Source organism: Vanellus vanellus (assembly GCF_965231255.1).
Source record: "Vanellus vanellus genome assembly, chromosome: 5".
Taxonomy (NCBI): domain Eukaryota; kingdom Metazoa; phylum Chordata; class Aves; order Charadriiformes; family Charadriidae; genus Vanellus; species Vanellus vanellus.
Genome location: NC_138910.1, coordinates 74,363,575 through 74,377,512, shown reverse-complemented (window position 1 = coordinate 74,377,512; position 13,938 = coordinate 74,363,575). Strand labels below are relative to the sequence as shown.

Below are 13,938 nucleotides of genomic sequence, written 5' to 3'. Positions count from 1 at the left end.
GCACGGCTCGGTGAACGCAGCGGAGTGGCTGGATCTGAAGGACTTACACTACTGGAAAGGCTCCAGTGGCATCACTGCCCTCTGCCAACACCGAAAATCACTTACGTGGACAGAGACGCACTACGCATGGAACCTTCTTGAAGCACTGCGAATGACAGAACCACCTCCCATAGGCATTTACGTCTGTTTTGAAACAAACATGCATTATCATATCACCTCTACCTCCAAGACTTCAGGATGCTCAAAAGCCAAATATACTGCCAACCCAATTCTGAAAAAAAAAAAAATAAAAAAAAAATACTGGCACATGGCTCCAGACTAGCAAAAATACCAACCATAATGTATAAGCACTTTTATACCAATAAAAAAGTGTAATATTAAAAGAATAAATTATACTTTTTTTTAGAATTCAAGGACATATAATTTCCCATCACAACAGCATCACTGACGCAATTGTGTGCCTTAGCAACAAAGGCGTACTACAGAATTTTATATACATCATGACTCTAAACATTGTCAAAGCCAGCCTTCGCATTTTACTGTGCAACTAAACCATTTCCCAAAAGGACATACAAAGGTTTAGCCATCCGTTTTTTTAATTAATTTTTCTCTTAATACCCCGCCTTTCTGTCCCGTTTAATTAAGCATTCCGAACTGGTTCACAGCATTTCCTCACTTTTACAGATTTTCTTCTTCATCGAGGTGAAAGTCCTCACCTAAGACACAACCCAGGCTAGAACAATAGGTAAGACAGACTCTCAACTTCCTCCCTACTTTTGGGGGCCCTAAAGAAGCAACATGCATTAGGAGCTCCAGAACGGCTAGGGAAAACATGCATTATTGTTACAGAAGATAAAGATTAACCCAACACTGGTTTTATTGAGCTAGTTCTTAATGAATTTATGCAAGCAACATAAATGCTACAAATCGGACAATGCTAGGTGGCTGCAAAAAATTAACGGCATTCTTATTATAATCTCGTCTGAAAGCATTTAGTTTCTAACACTGATGTTCCAACGCTATTGCAAACTCCGTCTGAATACTTATTTAAGTAAACAACAAACAAAAGGTCTCATCTTCAGTGCCCCAAGCTATCATCCAAAACTGGTTATAATTAGAGGTGTGAACAACAAAGTAAGTAACAAACCTACAAAGTCAAGGTTCTGAGAAATTAATGGGCATCACACCACTGCACCAGTTCAAATTTATCACTCATTATCTCCCCGACTAGCACAGTGCCGTTTCACATACTTGTGCCTCCTTCTCTTTCCTCCAAGCCTTTCCTGCCTTTTCTAGATGGCTAATTTTAGACAATTACTGCCTCTGACACATTGAGACCTTTTCTCCCTCCTTTCTTCTTCTTGCTGTAAAGCTAGTGACCTACAAAAGCCCCCTGCACCTAAAATATTCCAGTATTTTAGAGAGCAAAGATTGATCATTTGAGGGGAAAAAAAAGCAAGCAAGCAAACAGTCATTGAATATGTTTCTCCAACATCATCACTTTACGTTCTCTCAAATGGTTAAACATATGCAAACGCAACAGCTAAAGCGAGGTACAGGTCCCCCCCATTAAATGCCGATTTTTTTTCAGGATTAAATCTATTGTACTTGAACTGAAATGCTACCCCACTCTTTGCAAAATTATTTCGAAACTGAGAAATGTACCTTGCTTTTAAAGTTACTGGGAAGTCCTACGCGGCTGGTAACTGGGCATTTACACCAACAATTGGGAAGTATGGCATTACACGAACGCCCTTTCCCTTCTCATACAAATCCCAGCATTTTCCTTAAAGTCCATTCAAATGAGAAGGGAAGATACACACGCATGAACACGCACAGGAAAATACATGCATACCCATCTCTCGCTCCATCCTACTGGGAAAGAAAGGGGGAAAGAGCAAGAGAGGGAGAGGAGGGCAATGGGGGAGGGGTGACTTTCCATCGCAGATTAGCAAATTTTGCAAAATCTGGGCTATCCTTTCCAGAGGTACCATGCTTTTTAACATCGTCTCGCTTGCAAAACGACTGTTTGCGCCCACTTCTCCCCCAAAAAACCCCAATGACATTGAAAAAAATACTGCATTGCAGTATTTGCCAGTGCATCGGAGTGTATCCAGTCAGCTGTCCCACAGACAAACAAATGTACATTTTAATGTGTCCAGGCATGTAAATGAGTTGTCTAGTGGACACAGATTGCCAAAACAGACAAGTGGATTTGTCAAGTTATCTGCATCTCTCTCCCTCTTGCTATAATATTCTCTGCCACTGCCCATTTCTTGCCTGGGGTGTTTGCTGAAATTATTTCGGAAGTGCAAGTTCCCAAGGAAAACAGCAAACCCCCCTGCCAGAACATGGGACACAATCGCACTTTATTTTCTTTTGAAAAATCCTCGGGGTGTGGAGCGGCTCTAGGTTATGTACCAACAGTACGACAATTACACAGAAAATAACCTGCATTTAATTAGTACACTCCCAGCATACCAAGTAGGAAGGTTGAAGAAAAAAAAAATTCACTGTAACCTAGAAGATGTTATTTCAAAAAAAATTAATACATTAAATATATGCAAGATCAACGCAACTGGATTTTCTCTCAATAGAGTCACAATATTTAACAGGACCAAATAAAGATGATGAAGACTATTCCAAACCCATTCAAACGGGATTTTTAAGTATACCCCTTCGAGCTCATTGTAACCATCCTTTGTCACAACAGCTCGGGCTCACTTTGAGAGAGCTCAAAAAGGTAAAATTAATAGAGAGGAAGAAAGCAAAGGAGGCAACCAAGCCCATCACCAGTGGAGAGGCATCCCTGCATCTAACGTGGGAACTTGATGAGTAGAGTACACAGGGATAGGATTTTAAGCTGATGGCTGGTATTCACCTTGCATCAATATCCAATTATAAAATTTCATCCTTTCTCACTAGTAGTTCACCAAGACAACAATTTAAAAAAAAAACAAAACAAAACAAAAAACTGTCATGTCTATCTAAGGACAACCACTTTCTCTCCACCTTTTTGTTTGAGCAGAAAGAGGTTTTAACATTTTGATCTTTATTATCCGTAGCAGCCCAAATTAAATTTCGCTAACTTAATAGCTATTTTTCTACATGAGGATCTACAATGCAATCTTTTATACGCAAAAAGAAAATGTCACTATGTACATGCAGGCTGTATTCATTAATATAAGCTTAAAACAAAGAAAAGAGGAAGATCGGGGGAGGAACACGTGCGCCATAAAACAAGGATTACATTATTTTAAAATCTTTGTAGAAACACCAAATTGAACAGAAAATGAAAATGTAACTACTAGCTGATGGCTCTTAAAACAAACAATGCAGCTGTGTATAATAAAAGGCACCCTTATTTATTGTCATGACTAAGTTAACGGATTTAGAACACAGTATCTCTGTTTTGGACAGAGGAAAAATTATTTTACTCTCACGTACAACTACAATGCATGTCAGAATACATCTCTCTGCACATGCACAGACTGTAAAATACAGAATTTTACACACACACACACACCCTTCAAGGATCCCCCCTGCCCCCATTGTAAAGCAGTGCAGTTTTCAGAGGGCCATTCAATTACTTCTTCACAGAAAAGAGCTGCAGCAGAAGCAATACTTAAAACAAAGCAAATTAAAAGGGGGATTTAATTTCTTTTTATTCCTATTTAAACTAAGCACGATCATTCCTGCCAGAACTTGCATGCAAAGTAATCCTGCACCAGAGAAAAGAAGAAAGTAGAAATATCTGAAAATCTGAAGACAGAAAGGAAGGCGTGTTCTGTATTCTTGCTTTGCTTCTCTTGTGCCTCCTGATGTGTGGTAGATGAGCATTTTCTGGGCAACCACATTTTTCTATCTTTTACACTACTGTCTATCACTTACTAGTCTACTACGCTTTTTTAGCGCTTCTAGCACCAATAGCCTTGTTTAAAGATGCACTTCTGCTGTTTCCCATTATTGTTTGCCACTACAGTGAGAGACCGTCACAATTGGCAAAATATTCAGCCACAGTTTAAAAAGTAAAGTTGCCACAAGGAGCCCGACATTGGAAGTGGATATTGCTCCAGCAGATATGCAACAGACTGTGGCTAAAGGTGGGGCTGGAGACGAAGAGGAGAATATAATCTCATTATTCCCATAAATTCCGCTCAGCACATAAACCCTAGGATATGGTGAACTCCCCTGAACTGATTATTCTGCCATATAACCATCTGATTTTGTAAAAATACCAATATCACTTAACACAAAATCACTGCTTAGGGTAAATTCATTCTACCTACTGTTCTCATAGGGACATTTGCTGGAAAATTCTAAGAAATGATTTGCAGAAGCTATCAGCTGTGGGAGTTCACTATTATACCTCTGTCAACTTCATTCAATATAATTTACATTTTTTTTTATACTGCCTCACAGGATTCCTTGCAATTTTTTGCACGTACAATTTCACAGCAGGGAGGGGGAAAGGCAAAAAAAAAAAAAGAGAAAGATAACCCTTCTTTTGCAGAGGAGAAAGAACAGATGCTTAAAACCAGATTTCTAGAAATCACTGTAAGCCTGAGCCAGAAATGTAATTAACACCTATTTATAAAGAATAATTAAAGTTGTGACTGCCACAAAGAACAGCAGAGATAATCGAGGTAGCCCCTGGTTTGGGGTTTTTTCCTTTTTTCTTTTTTTTTTTTAGATTTTTTTTTTTTTTTTTTTTTTACACTGTTTGCAGTATTCCCACATGATTGCCACCTGCTCCCCCACTCAGCTTCCCCTATGCTCGTTTCCCCGGCAACCTTTCATTGGCTTTTCCTCCCAGCTATCGCTTTCAGTTCGGCTGCTCAGTCTAATCTTATTTGTTTTACACCCATCAAAACAAGCAGCCAGACAAAGACAATCCTGTAAGAATGGGAAAAGACCGTCGCTTTGTTTCCCCGGTTATAATAAATATCCGCAGCAAAAGTCTGCAAAACGTTAAATTAAGGGGGAAGGGGGGGGGGGGAACGGATGGATGGATGGATGGGGACACCCCCTCCCCAGCATCCCGTGGGGCTGGCAGGAGGGATGGGTATTGTGCGGGTTGGGTCCCAGCCCCCACCCCGGGTCGCCCCAAAGTCCCCGGCAGTTGTATTTGATCATGCCATTTTGCACAATCTGTAAGGAAAGCACAAAAGAGGGGACGAGATGAGCGCGGCTCTGCCAGGAGAATATCGTCTAAAAATAGAAATACTATTTTTTCGCATAAATGGCTTTGACTTCTCCCGGCATTTAAAAAAGCACAAAACAACACGGCTCCCCCACCACCACCACCACCACCCCAGCCCCCACCCCGACACAAAAAACACACCCTTCCATCCACCCCACCATCCATCCATCCCATCCATCCCGCTACGGCACCGGCTCCATTGGAAACGCAATACCTGAATTCTAGAGGCGATTATTAGGTTTGTATTTAAGGCTGGTGTAATAGAAGCGGAGATTAAAAGGCATCATGGGCTGCCTGCTCCGCCAGGCACACGCGGTACGGTACAACGACACCGTGACTGTCAGCAGAGACCATCCTCGCCCCACTGAAATGCAACGTTCAATGGAAACGCCGTCAAGTGCCATCACAGTTAGACACATTAAATAGATATATAGATATATACACACACATAGGCAGACATATCCCCCCCACAAAAAAAATAAACAAGGCTCTAATTTTATTTTATGACTCACGATCCGCCGCCCCGAACAAAAGAAATTCGCGAGGCACGCGAGAAGCGAGACAAAACCCCACGAGCAGGCTCTCCCCCGTTCACTTACCATTTTCAAGCCATTCCACTCCATCTGTGATCACAAAGATGGACCCTTACAGCCCCTCACAGAGTCAAAAGCAAAAAGAGCGTTATGTAAAAGCTGACATTCCTTCTTACAGCGCGGCTGCCCAACGATGCAACAAAATCGACATATACTAGGCGCTGCAACACATACAAGCCTCCTCCTCTTTTTATGAGGTCATGACAGGAAACTCTTTGAAATACAATATGCAGCATTTACTGAAGCTCATATAAATCACCCTCTTTTAAAATTACCATACCTATTGCGCAGTCCACCAAAAGAAAATTACCAATCTCCAGGCTTTTTTTTTTTTTTTCCATCACCACCACTCCCCCCCCCCCCCCCAGGATTTTGCTCTGCATTTGTACCTCCAAAATGTCAATGTGGAAATTAACTCCCCCCCCACACCCTCCGCCACTTAAAAAAGAAAAAAGCCTCTTCTTCCTTTTGCATTTCTGTTAGCCACATACCAGCCTCGCATTAGAAGCGAGCTTTTTTCTTTATTCTGAGAGAAATCGCAATTACCTTAAAATGACAAAGTACATCCTTTATTAAAGGATACGCACACATTAAATATGAAAGAGAGAGCAGAGAGAGAGGGGGAGAGAGGAGGGGGGGGAGGAAAGGGAGAGATCATGTACAAACAAATCAGTAGCAGAAAACTAAATTCATGTGAAAAAAACACAGACTCAGAATGATGCAGAACCGGGGAAAATCTGTATGTTAGCATCTACATCTACCTCTATATAAACCCGCTACGATCAGATTTTAAATCTACTAATACCTACCATAACCATTCTTAATGGCAAATATTGGGTCTTGAAAGGCTTCAACTCTTCTACAGATTTTTGCTAAAGGTTTCAGGGAGTTTTTATTTTTTTTTTTTTTTAAAAAAAAAAGATCCACAAAGCACACTGCTAGACGTTTGTGCAGCGAGAATAATTAATAATAATAAATAATATATATTTTCTTTTTTTTTGGGGGGGGGAGGGGAAGGGTTTTCTCCTGTCTTTTAGTGCCGGCTGGGGTGCGGCGGTGCGCGGTGCGGCCGCGGCGGGCGGAGCGGAGCGGAGGGGAAGCGGAGCAGCGCGAGGCAGCGCGGAGCGGCGCGCGGCCCTGCTGGCACTGGCGGGCGGCCTCTCCCCTCCGCAGCCATTTATGGCACCATCTGTCAGCCGGCGCCGGGCGCTGATTGGCCGCCGCCGCCGCGCGGAAAGGGGGGTGTGGGGGTGTGTGGGGGGAGGCGGGCGGGAAGGAAAGGGGGGGGGGGGGGGGGGGGGGGGGGGCGTTGCGACATCAGGTGCTATTGAAATTAGCCGCTGCCAGATTGACAATGTTAATGATTTGGTGACCTCTACAACAACAGAGACCAGATTTCTGAACTGCTGCTTGTGTCTAGTAATTAAGGGCCGGTTGAAGAAACAACACGCATCCCTCTTTTTTATTTTATTTTCCATTTTTATTTGTTTCTTTTTTTAATTTTTTTTTTTTACCTCTTCCCACCCCACCGGCGCAGGAGCCCTCGGCCGCAGCGATGTCATACCTCGGCCATGCTTCAGTGCCTACATCTTCTTACCTCCTGCGCGCCCGGCTCCCAGGTCCGGCGTATTTTAACTACCTTATCTTTTTCGACAGTTGCTTTCCGGAGAAATGCATATTTAATGATCTGCCTCTAGGCTTAAAGGCACAACAAAAGCACTTCGACGTGCATTTAAAGCTGCATTTATTTTCAGGTACTACCGATTTTAATAATCAACCCACCTTTCCTTCCTTCGGCCCTGTGAGTTTTTTTTTTTTTTTTAAAATACCTTTTTTTTTTTTTCTTAGAAGTGGATTTGATATTGTTGCTACTTGACGCTAAGGCACAGCAGACACCTATTTATCAGAGCGCTCCCCCCAAACGACAGTAGTATTTCAGAATTATTTCACCACCTCGCTTCATTATTCTTCAGCTCTACAGGAAATAAAACAGCAAACTTTGGGCATTTAAAAGAAATTTCCCCCCTCCCCCCAGCCTTAGAGAGGAACATGCTTAACTTAACAATGCACACATTAATCCCGCGCTCACTGCCACCAACAAACTAACAAGACTTCACCTCCAAACAGCAGTATTTTACCCTCTGCCGACCACAGCAAGTTTATTAAAATTTGTCACAAGTTGGGAAGCAATCATTTCTTTCTCTTACTTGGGACTTATTTTCCTAAAGCACGTTTCGGCCAACGTAAGAAGGCATGGCACCCCGTCACCGCAACTAACCTTGAATTTACGTTCATCTCAACTAAAGCAACCAAGTATTACTCTATTTCCATACATAGGAATAATTTAATTTTACCATTCACACTTTCATTTCAACAGCCAGATAGGTTTTTTAGAAACTCGGTATCATTGCAAGCGTTTTTAAAACGTAAGAGCTAAAACCAGAGACAGATAGGATGGGCCATGCTATAAGCTCACTTAGCTCTGTCTTGGAGAAAGAAAATCTGGCTACAAACCACCAAAACCATTTCAAAAATACATAGTCAGATAAATCATTGTTCTAGAAGTTTTATTTTTTTTTTTAAAGTGTAAATATGCCTTCTGAACTGCTAAGCTCTAAACTGACATTCTGTACATTTTCAATTTCTTTAAACCACAGACACACTCAAGCACACACACACAGACTAAACACACCAATAAAACATACAAAATATAGTAAGCTTATAAAATCTAGCCACAAACAGACCAAGCAAGGAGAAAAATCACATTTAAAGACATCACGGAATCCATCTGTGGAATGAGCACCGAATTCAATTAAAATATGAACAATGTAAAAGGCTGCAGAGGATTTCTCTCACCATGCATCTTTCCGAGCATGTTTGTAGCTTGGTTAAAACTAGTCAAGATTAAACTAGCTCCTAAGATAGATTTCCTAACTCAAATATTTAAGTGACCTATTAGACTGAACACACAAGCATCAAAATGCTACCGAGCTAGTATATTACCATACATTCTTGTGCAAATATACACCGAATATTAAAGTTAGATTTGTAATGCAAATTTTTACTTAAGGTCTCTTCAGGGGTTAACGACACCGAAGAAGGCATCCAGAAATTATTTTTAAGTCTTTACAACTTCAGCCTACTTTGTTACTATAAACTCGCTACGCATATCAAAAGATTCAGCCATTTTTTCCGAAACAATAATTGCACGCCGCTCCTCTAAGGAAAAACAATTAGCTCTTATCCATCTATAAATGCAGGTACTCTGCACACTGACCACTTTCCCCAAAAGCACCCCACACACGCAGCCTTTCCGAGGAACGCTAAAACAAACGCTCAAACGTCCTCAGAGGCCTCTCTCCGTAAAGACAAAGGCAGAATCCTATTGTTGAAAAAGTCAACCTTATTCTCGTGTTTCCAACAGTACCATTTATCTGTCGGGGTAAGGGACTGACCACCGCACCACGGTTGTGACACATTTGTAAAGCATCAGATTCTCAGTAACAGCCTCTCTCCAGCATCAGCCAGCCAGCCCCTGAGCAAAGCACATTTTTTAATGCAATCTTCCATCCCCACAAAAAGAAAACTTGTCTTAAACAGCTAATCCAGTATCAAAAAAATGAAATCACAGGGTTGCTCCCCAACCCCCCCCCCTTTCCCTCCCTCTCCTTACCATAAATGAGCAGTTTCTTGACTCATTAATGACAGTTTCCCTTAAAAGAAGTGATCTCATATCACTGAGCCCCTCTCCACCACGCATACATCCCAAAGGTTGCGGGTATCTTAGCATCAGTAGCCGCTAGCAAGCTCTCTCATACAGAGCCCAGATGGACTATACCAGAAGCCAATTCAGCGTTAATAACTACCTACTCTGTGCAGTTTAGAAGCCTTACGTGGCATAATGTCCTAGGCAACAGCAGCCGATTGAAACCGCAAATAAAAGACAACCCAATTCTCCAAAAGCATCAAAAGGAAAAAAAAAATAATAAATTGAAGAATGATTTTTTTTTTCCTCTCCCCCAAATCTCTTACTTTCACAAGATTAAACTGAATCCTCCACAAACATATGAAAAAGGACAAAAAAACCCAGATGCTGCCCAGAAAAAGTGACAAAATATTACCTCATTATTTAACAAAGCAGCATTAAGCGTCCTGCTGATTTCAAACATCTTGCCACAGATTTTGGTTAAGAGAAACAGAAAGAATCCTTTGCAAGCCCTCTGTCTGCAAAGGGTTCTTCAATTTTCTTGCGCACAACAGAATAGTCAATATGTTATTTCCCTAGAGTTCGCACATTAAAACATCTAGTCAGTGAGCTGAATTTTCCCCTTATCACACTGTAGACTCCTGTTATATGTACTGCTCTCTTTGCAAGATTAGCCTGCCCCAAACATGGCTGTTGTTTAAACTATTCTTTAAAGTAACAGTTCACTCCATAACCACCAGGTGGGCAGTGTACACAGATTCAAGTAACCATCTTAAAAGATTTTTTTTTTCTTGGAATAGCTGCTGGTTGTGATATACAGCAGAAATCCCCCCTACACTTATCAAGCATGAGGAAGAAAATAAATATTTGGCACTGTTTTATGCCCTTTCCCCCCCAAGAAGCAAGCCCACACAAAAAAACCCACCAAACCTAAAATCACCTCACTTTTACCACTTTTTTTTTTTAAAGGGACCTTAAAATTTATACAGGAGCATTTCATTCAGCAAAAATGCACTAAATGATAAAGTCCAATCAGTTCTGAGAACAAGACGTAATTAAAAGGGAAAGCACGCCCATGGAAATGGTCTGTAGTGCAGAAGAAACAAAATTAGCATTAAGTTCAGCACGACAGTGTTCTTTCACGAAAACACAAAATTCAGCATGTAAATAATTCACATGTGGGTAGCGTCTGTTAGAAAATATGAACTCTACCTTCAAGCAAATTTGAAGACAACTTGATAAGATACTGCTATGACGTATTTTGGCTTAAATTCACTTATGAAACCACTGTTGCACGCATCGGAGCTCAAGATTGAAATACATGGAAAGGATCCAGTTTTCAACAGCACCCAAAGTCCCAAGTTACCAAACTGTCCCCACTGCTACAAGTCTGGAAGCTATTAAAGGTTTGGGGGTTTTTAAATGTGCTTTAAAGGTCAAATGTCTCAAGGAATACTTCCATTACTTTAGGGAAAAAAAAATAATGAATTCACTCAACGCTCTACAGCAACACCCAGAGGCTTGAATGAGATTGGGATCTTTGTGTTAGGTGCTGTACAAACACATTTGAAAAGTCATTTCATACCGAAGGATTTACAAACAGCATTTACAAGACGGAAGCACAACACAGAGGCGTGAGAAAGAACAATAACAGAGCATCACAAAATGTCTTTACCAGCTGGGACGAATCGCTGGAGAATTAAAGCATCTCTGGCAACTACCTGCATTATGGCAGAACCCAAAAAGTTATTTACTGAGGTTAAAAGAATAAAAGCATTCTACGGACAAGGGCTTCTTCAGATTTGTCACCTACAAAGTACTATCGCCTAATTCTTTCACTTATGGCAATCCTTGCTGAGTAAGTATATGCAGAGTAGTGATTTTCTTTGTTGGCCTTTAACTAATATTAAAGCGATGCAGTAATGACTTAACCTTCTTGAATATGTATTGAGTTTCAAGTCATCCCTTTTTATATGAGGAGAAAGGTTATTTGCATCGATTTCTGTTTGCATGAAATAAGCTTATTTTCTCATTCACCATATGCCTTGAACACTAATTAAAAGTGTCACTTTCTTCTAATATAAAAACATAATCATTTAGTAAATAAGGATTCTTGGCTTTTTGGTCTTTGTGATAATCTATTTAAGGACTTTTTATTTCCAGGTAACTTCAGTGCTTTGATTACCACATGCTCCTCTGTTTTACAGAGGAGTGTTTTATAACTATACTTTTTTGTTTCAAACAACAGTAAAAAACCAAATATCTAGAAGTGCATCTTTAAGGACCCACACTCCTCTTACCCCGAGGCAAATCCATCCAATCAATATGAAACCATTCACATGCCACCATCTGCCAAGCTGTAGAGCAATGTGGCTGGAACAGACCTCTTATAAAGCAGCAGTGGTCTCATTTTCAGTCTATTAGGGAAGCACCAGAGCTCTCATGTGCAAGGACACAGAACTCCAACTCAGACCCTCTCACACCAGTTTCTCCGAGCACTGCTGCGCAACTCCCGCAATTTTTGCTGCTTGAGTTTTCACGCTAATCAAAGCAAGAGGGAGGAGAAAGTGATCAGTAACAGCCCTATTTCACCGCAGTACAAAATAAAGAACTCGGTTTAATTCTATCCTAATATGATTATAGCAAACCATTTAAATGCTGCTGCCTGCAAACTACAACCTGGCATTTTCCATCACCTCATTCTCCACCCTTCCAGAGGGCTGAACATTCACGCCTGGAACTGTGTTACTCTTTTCCAAGACATTCCTATCATAAAGTTAATATTTAATTCTGATCAAAGAGTATTTTGCTGCTTGACAGATGGAAGGGTGCAGGTGGATGAGGAACAAAGGAGATGTGTGCGAGTGGAAGAGATGGATTTGAACTACAAAATGATTTAATAGACAACAGTGGGCTGGGAAAGGACACTGCACAACGCAAGCACTAGGGTTTGCCCTCTGCAATAATTCAAGAGCCTCTGCGGAAAAAAGTCTCCAGTTCAAGGTATCACATCAACACTATCTTCAACACCGCTGAGCTCACACATAGCCTTTCCATCAGCAGATCTTACAGTAATTTAAAATATCCTCCACCACCTATACCACTGGCAAAGTCACCGCATGGCTAACTAAAGAGCAACAGAAGAAAAAGGGAACGTGAAGGGGCACAACCCCTTACAAACGTACACAGAGAGAAGAAAAGAACTATTTTAAAGCCATCCATGAAATAAGAAAAATGCGAAAAGCTAAACATGCAATTCAGTGATGCTGACTCAGGTGGAAAAGCTGGGGCTAAATTGTTCATGGCACCTAACAAAGATTTCAGGAAAGGCAACAGAAACAAAAAAGTAATCTGTCCAATTAAGCGTGACTACCCTTCTCTGTATGTGTGTGCAGGAGATGGGATGGACCAGGGTGTAGAGGGAAAACACAGGTTACCTATAAAGCAAGGGTTTTTTTTTTTTTTTCCTCCACTGTTTTTTGAACAGCTTACAATCAAATGCATATATAGCTACTGAACAGCTTAAAAAGCAACCAGCAAAGTAAAACACCCTACCAACTGCCCTGTGGAAACCAAGCAGAAGCAGGTGTATAACAGTGCAGGACACTGGAAACGTTCTTCAGGCAACTGCTCTTTAAGGTTAGTGAATTCATGTATTTGAGGAAGAGTCCAATTTTTAAGGTTTCACTACAAAATACCTAAACAGTCATGATAAGCAAACACTAGCCACAAAAAAAAAGAGGCTGAAATAACATACAATTTTTGAGGAAATTGTAGGTGAAAAGTTGACAGATGTGGTTTGGAGCTTTTATTAGTTTCCTTTTTTTGATGAACCTCTCAGGAACACAGGAACCTGTCCCTGCCTCCTCTTCTGCCCCTGCTGGGGACCCCGCCGACAAGCTGTACCAGTTGTGCTGCTGATGCAAGGTACTATCTGGTGCACCAAGATTCCTCCTGATGCTGAGGAGATTAAATATGCCACAGATCTACCTGGAAAAGTTATCACCTTTCTGATCTGTACCCAGAGAAAAAATAAAAAAAAAATAAAAAAAATCAAGTGAGTAGTTAGAGACCTAGCTCCTCAAAGAGGTCTGGAATGAAAAGACACAAGATGCAAAACCAGACAAAACCCCCTCCTATATACTTACAACCCTCAATGAGGAATTTAGATACACGAAGCTTAGGCCAGTCGTCACAGTTCCCACAGAAATCACTTCAGCTGCTTTTGCACAAATACACTATTTAATGCTGCTTGCCCACTTTCTTTCTCATGCCTTATGAGATGTGCAATTTGGATGCTGCATAGCTGCTCCAAGTATCACACACCAATTTTCCGAAGATGTGTGTATCTGTAAATCCCACTGTGGATACTTATGTTTGAACGCTGGGAGACTGGAAGAAAACTCTCCGGGGCACACAGGAGCAGAGGTAACACA

General features: G+C 41.1%; 1 protein-coding gene across 2 annotated transcripts in view; it reads right to left on the bottom strand.

Moving 5' to 3' along the window:
* The window catches only part of ELAVL4 (ELAV like RNA binding protein 4), a gene marked incomplete at both ends in the record, with an annotated part of 63,034 nt that extends 53,448 nt beyond the window's left edge, over nt 1–9,586 (bottom strand). For both annotated transcript variants that reach the window (XM_082484534.1, XM_082484535.1), the window contains one exon: nt 9,470–9,586. In XM_082484534.1, coding sequence (XP_082340660.1) covers nt 9,470–9,586 — 117 coding nt within the window. The remainder of the gene's footprint in view (nt 1–9,469) is intronic.
* Between the last annotated feature and the right edge of the window lie 4,352 nt (nt 9,587–13,938).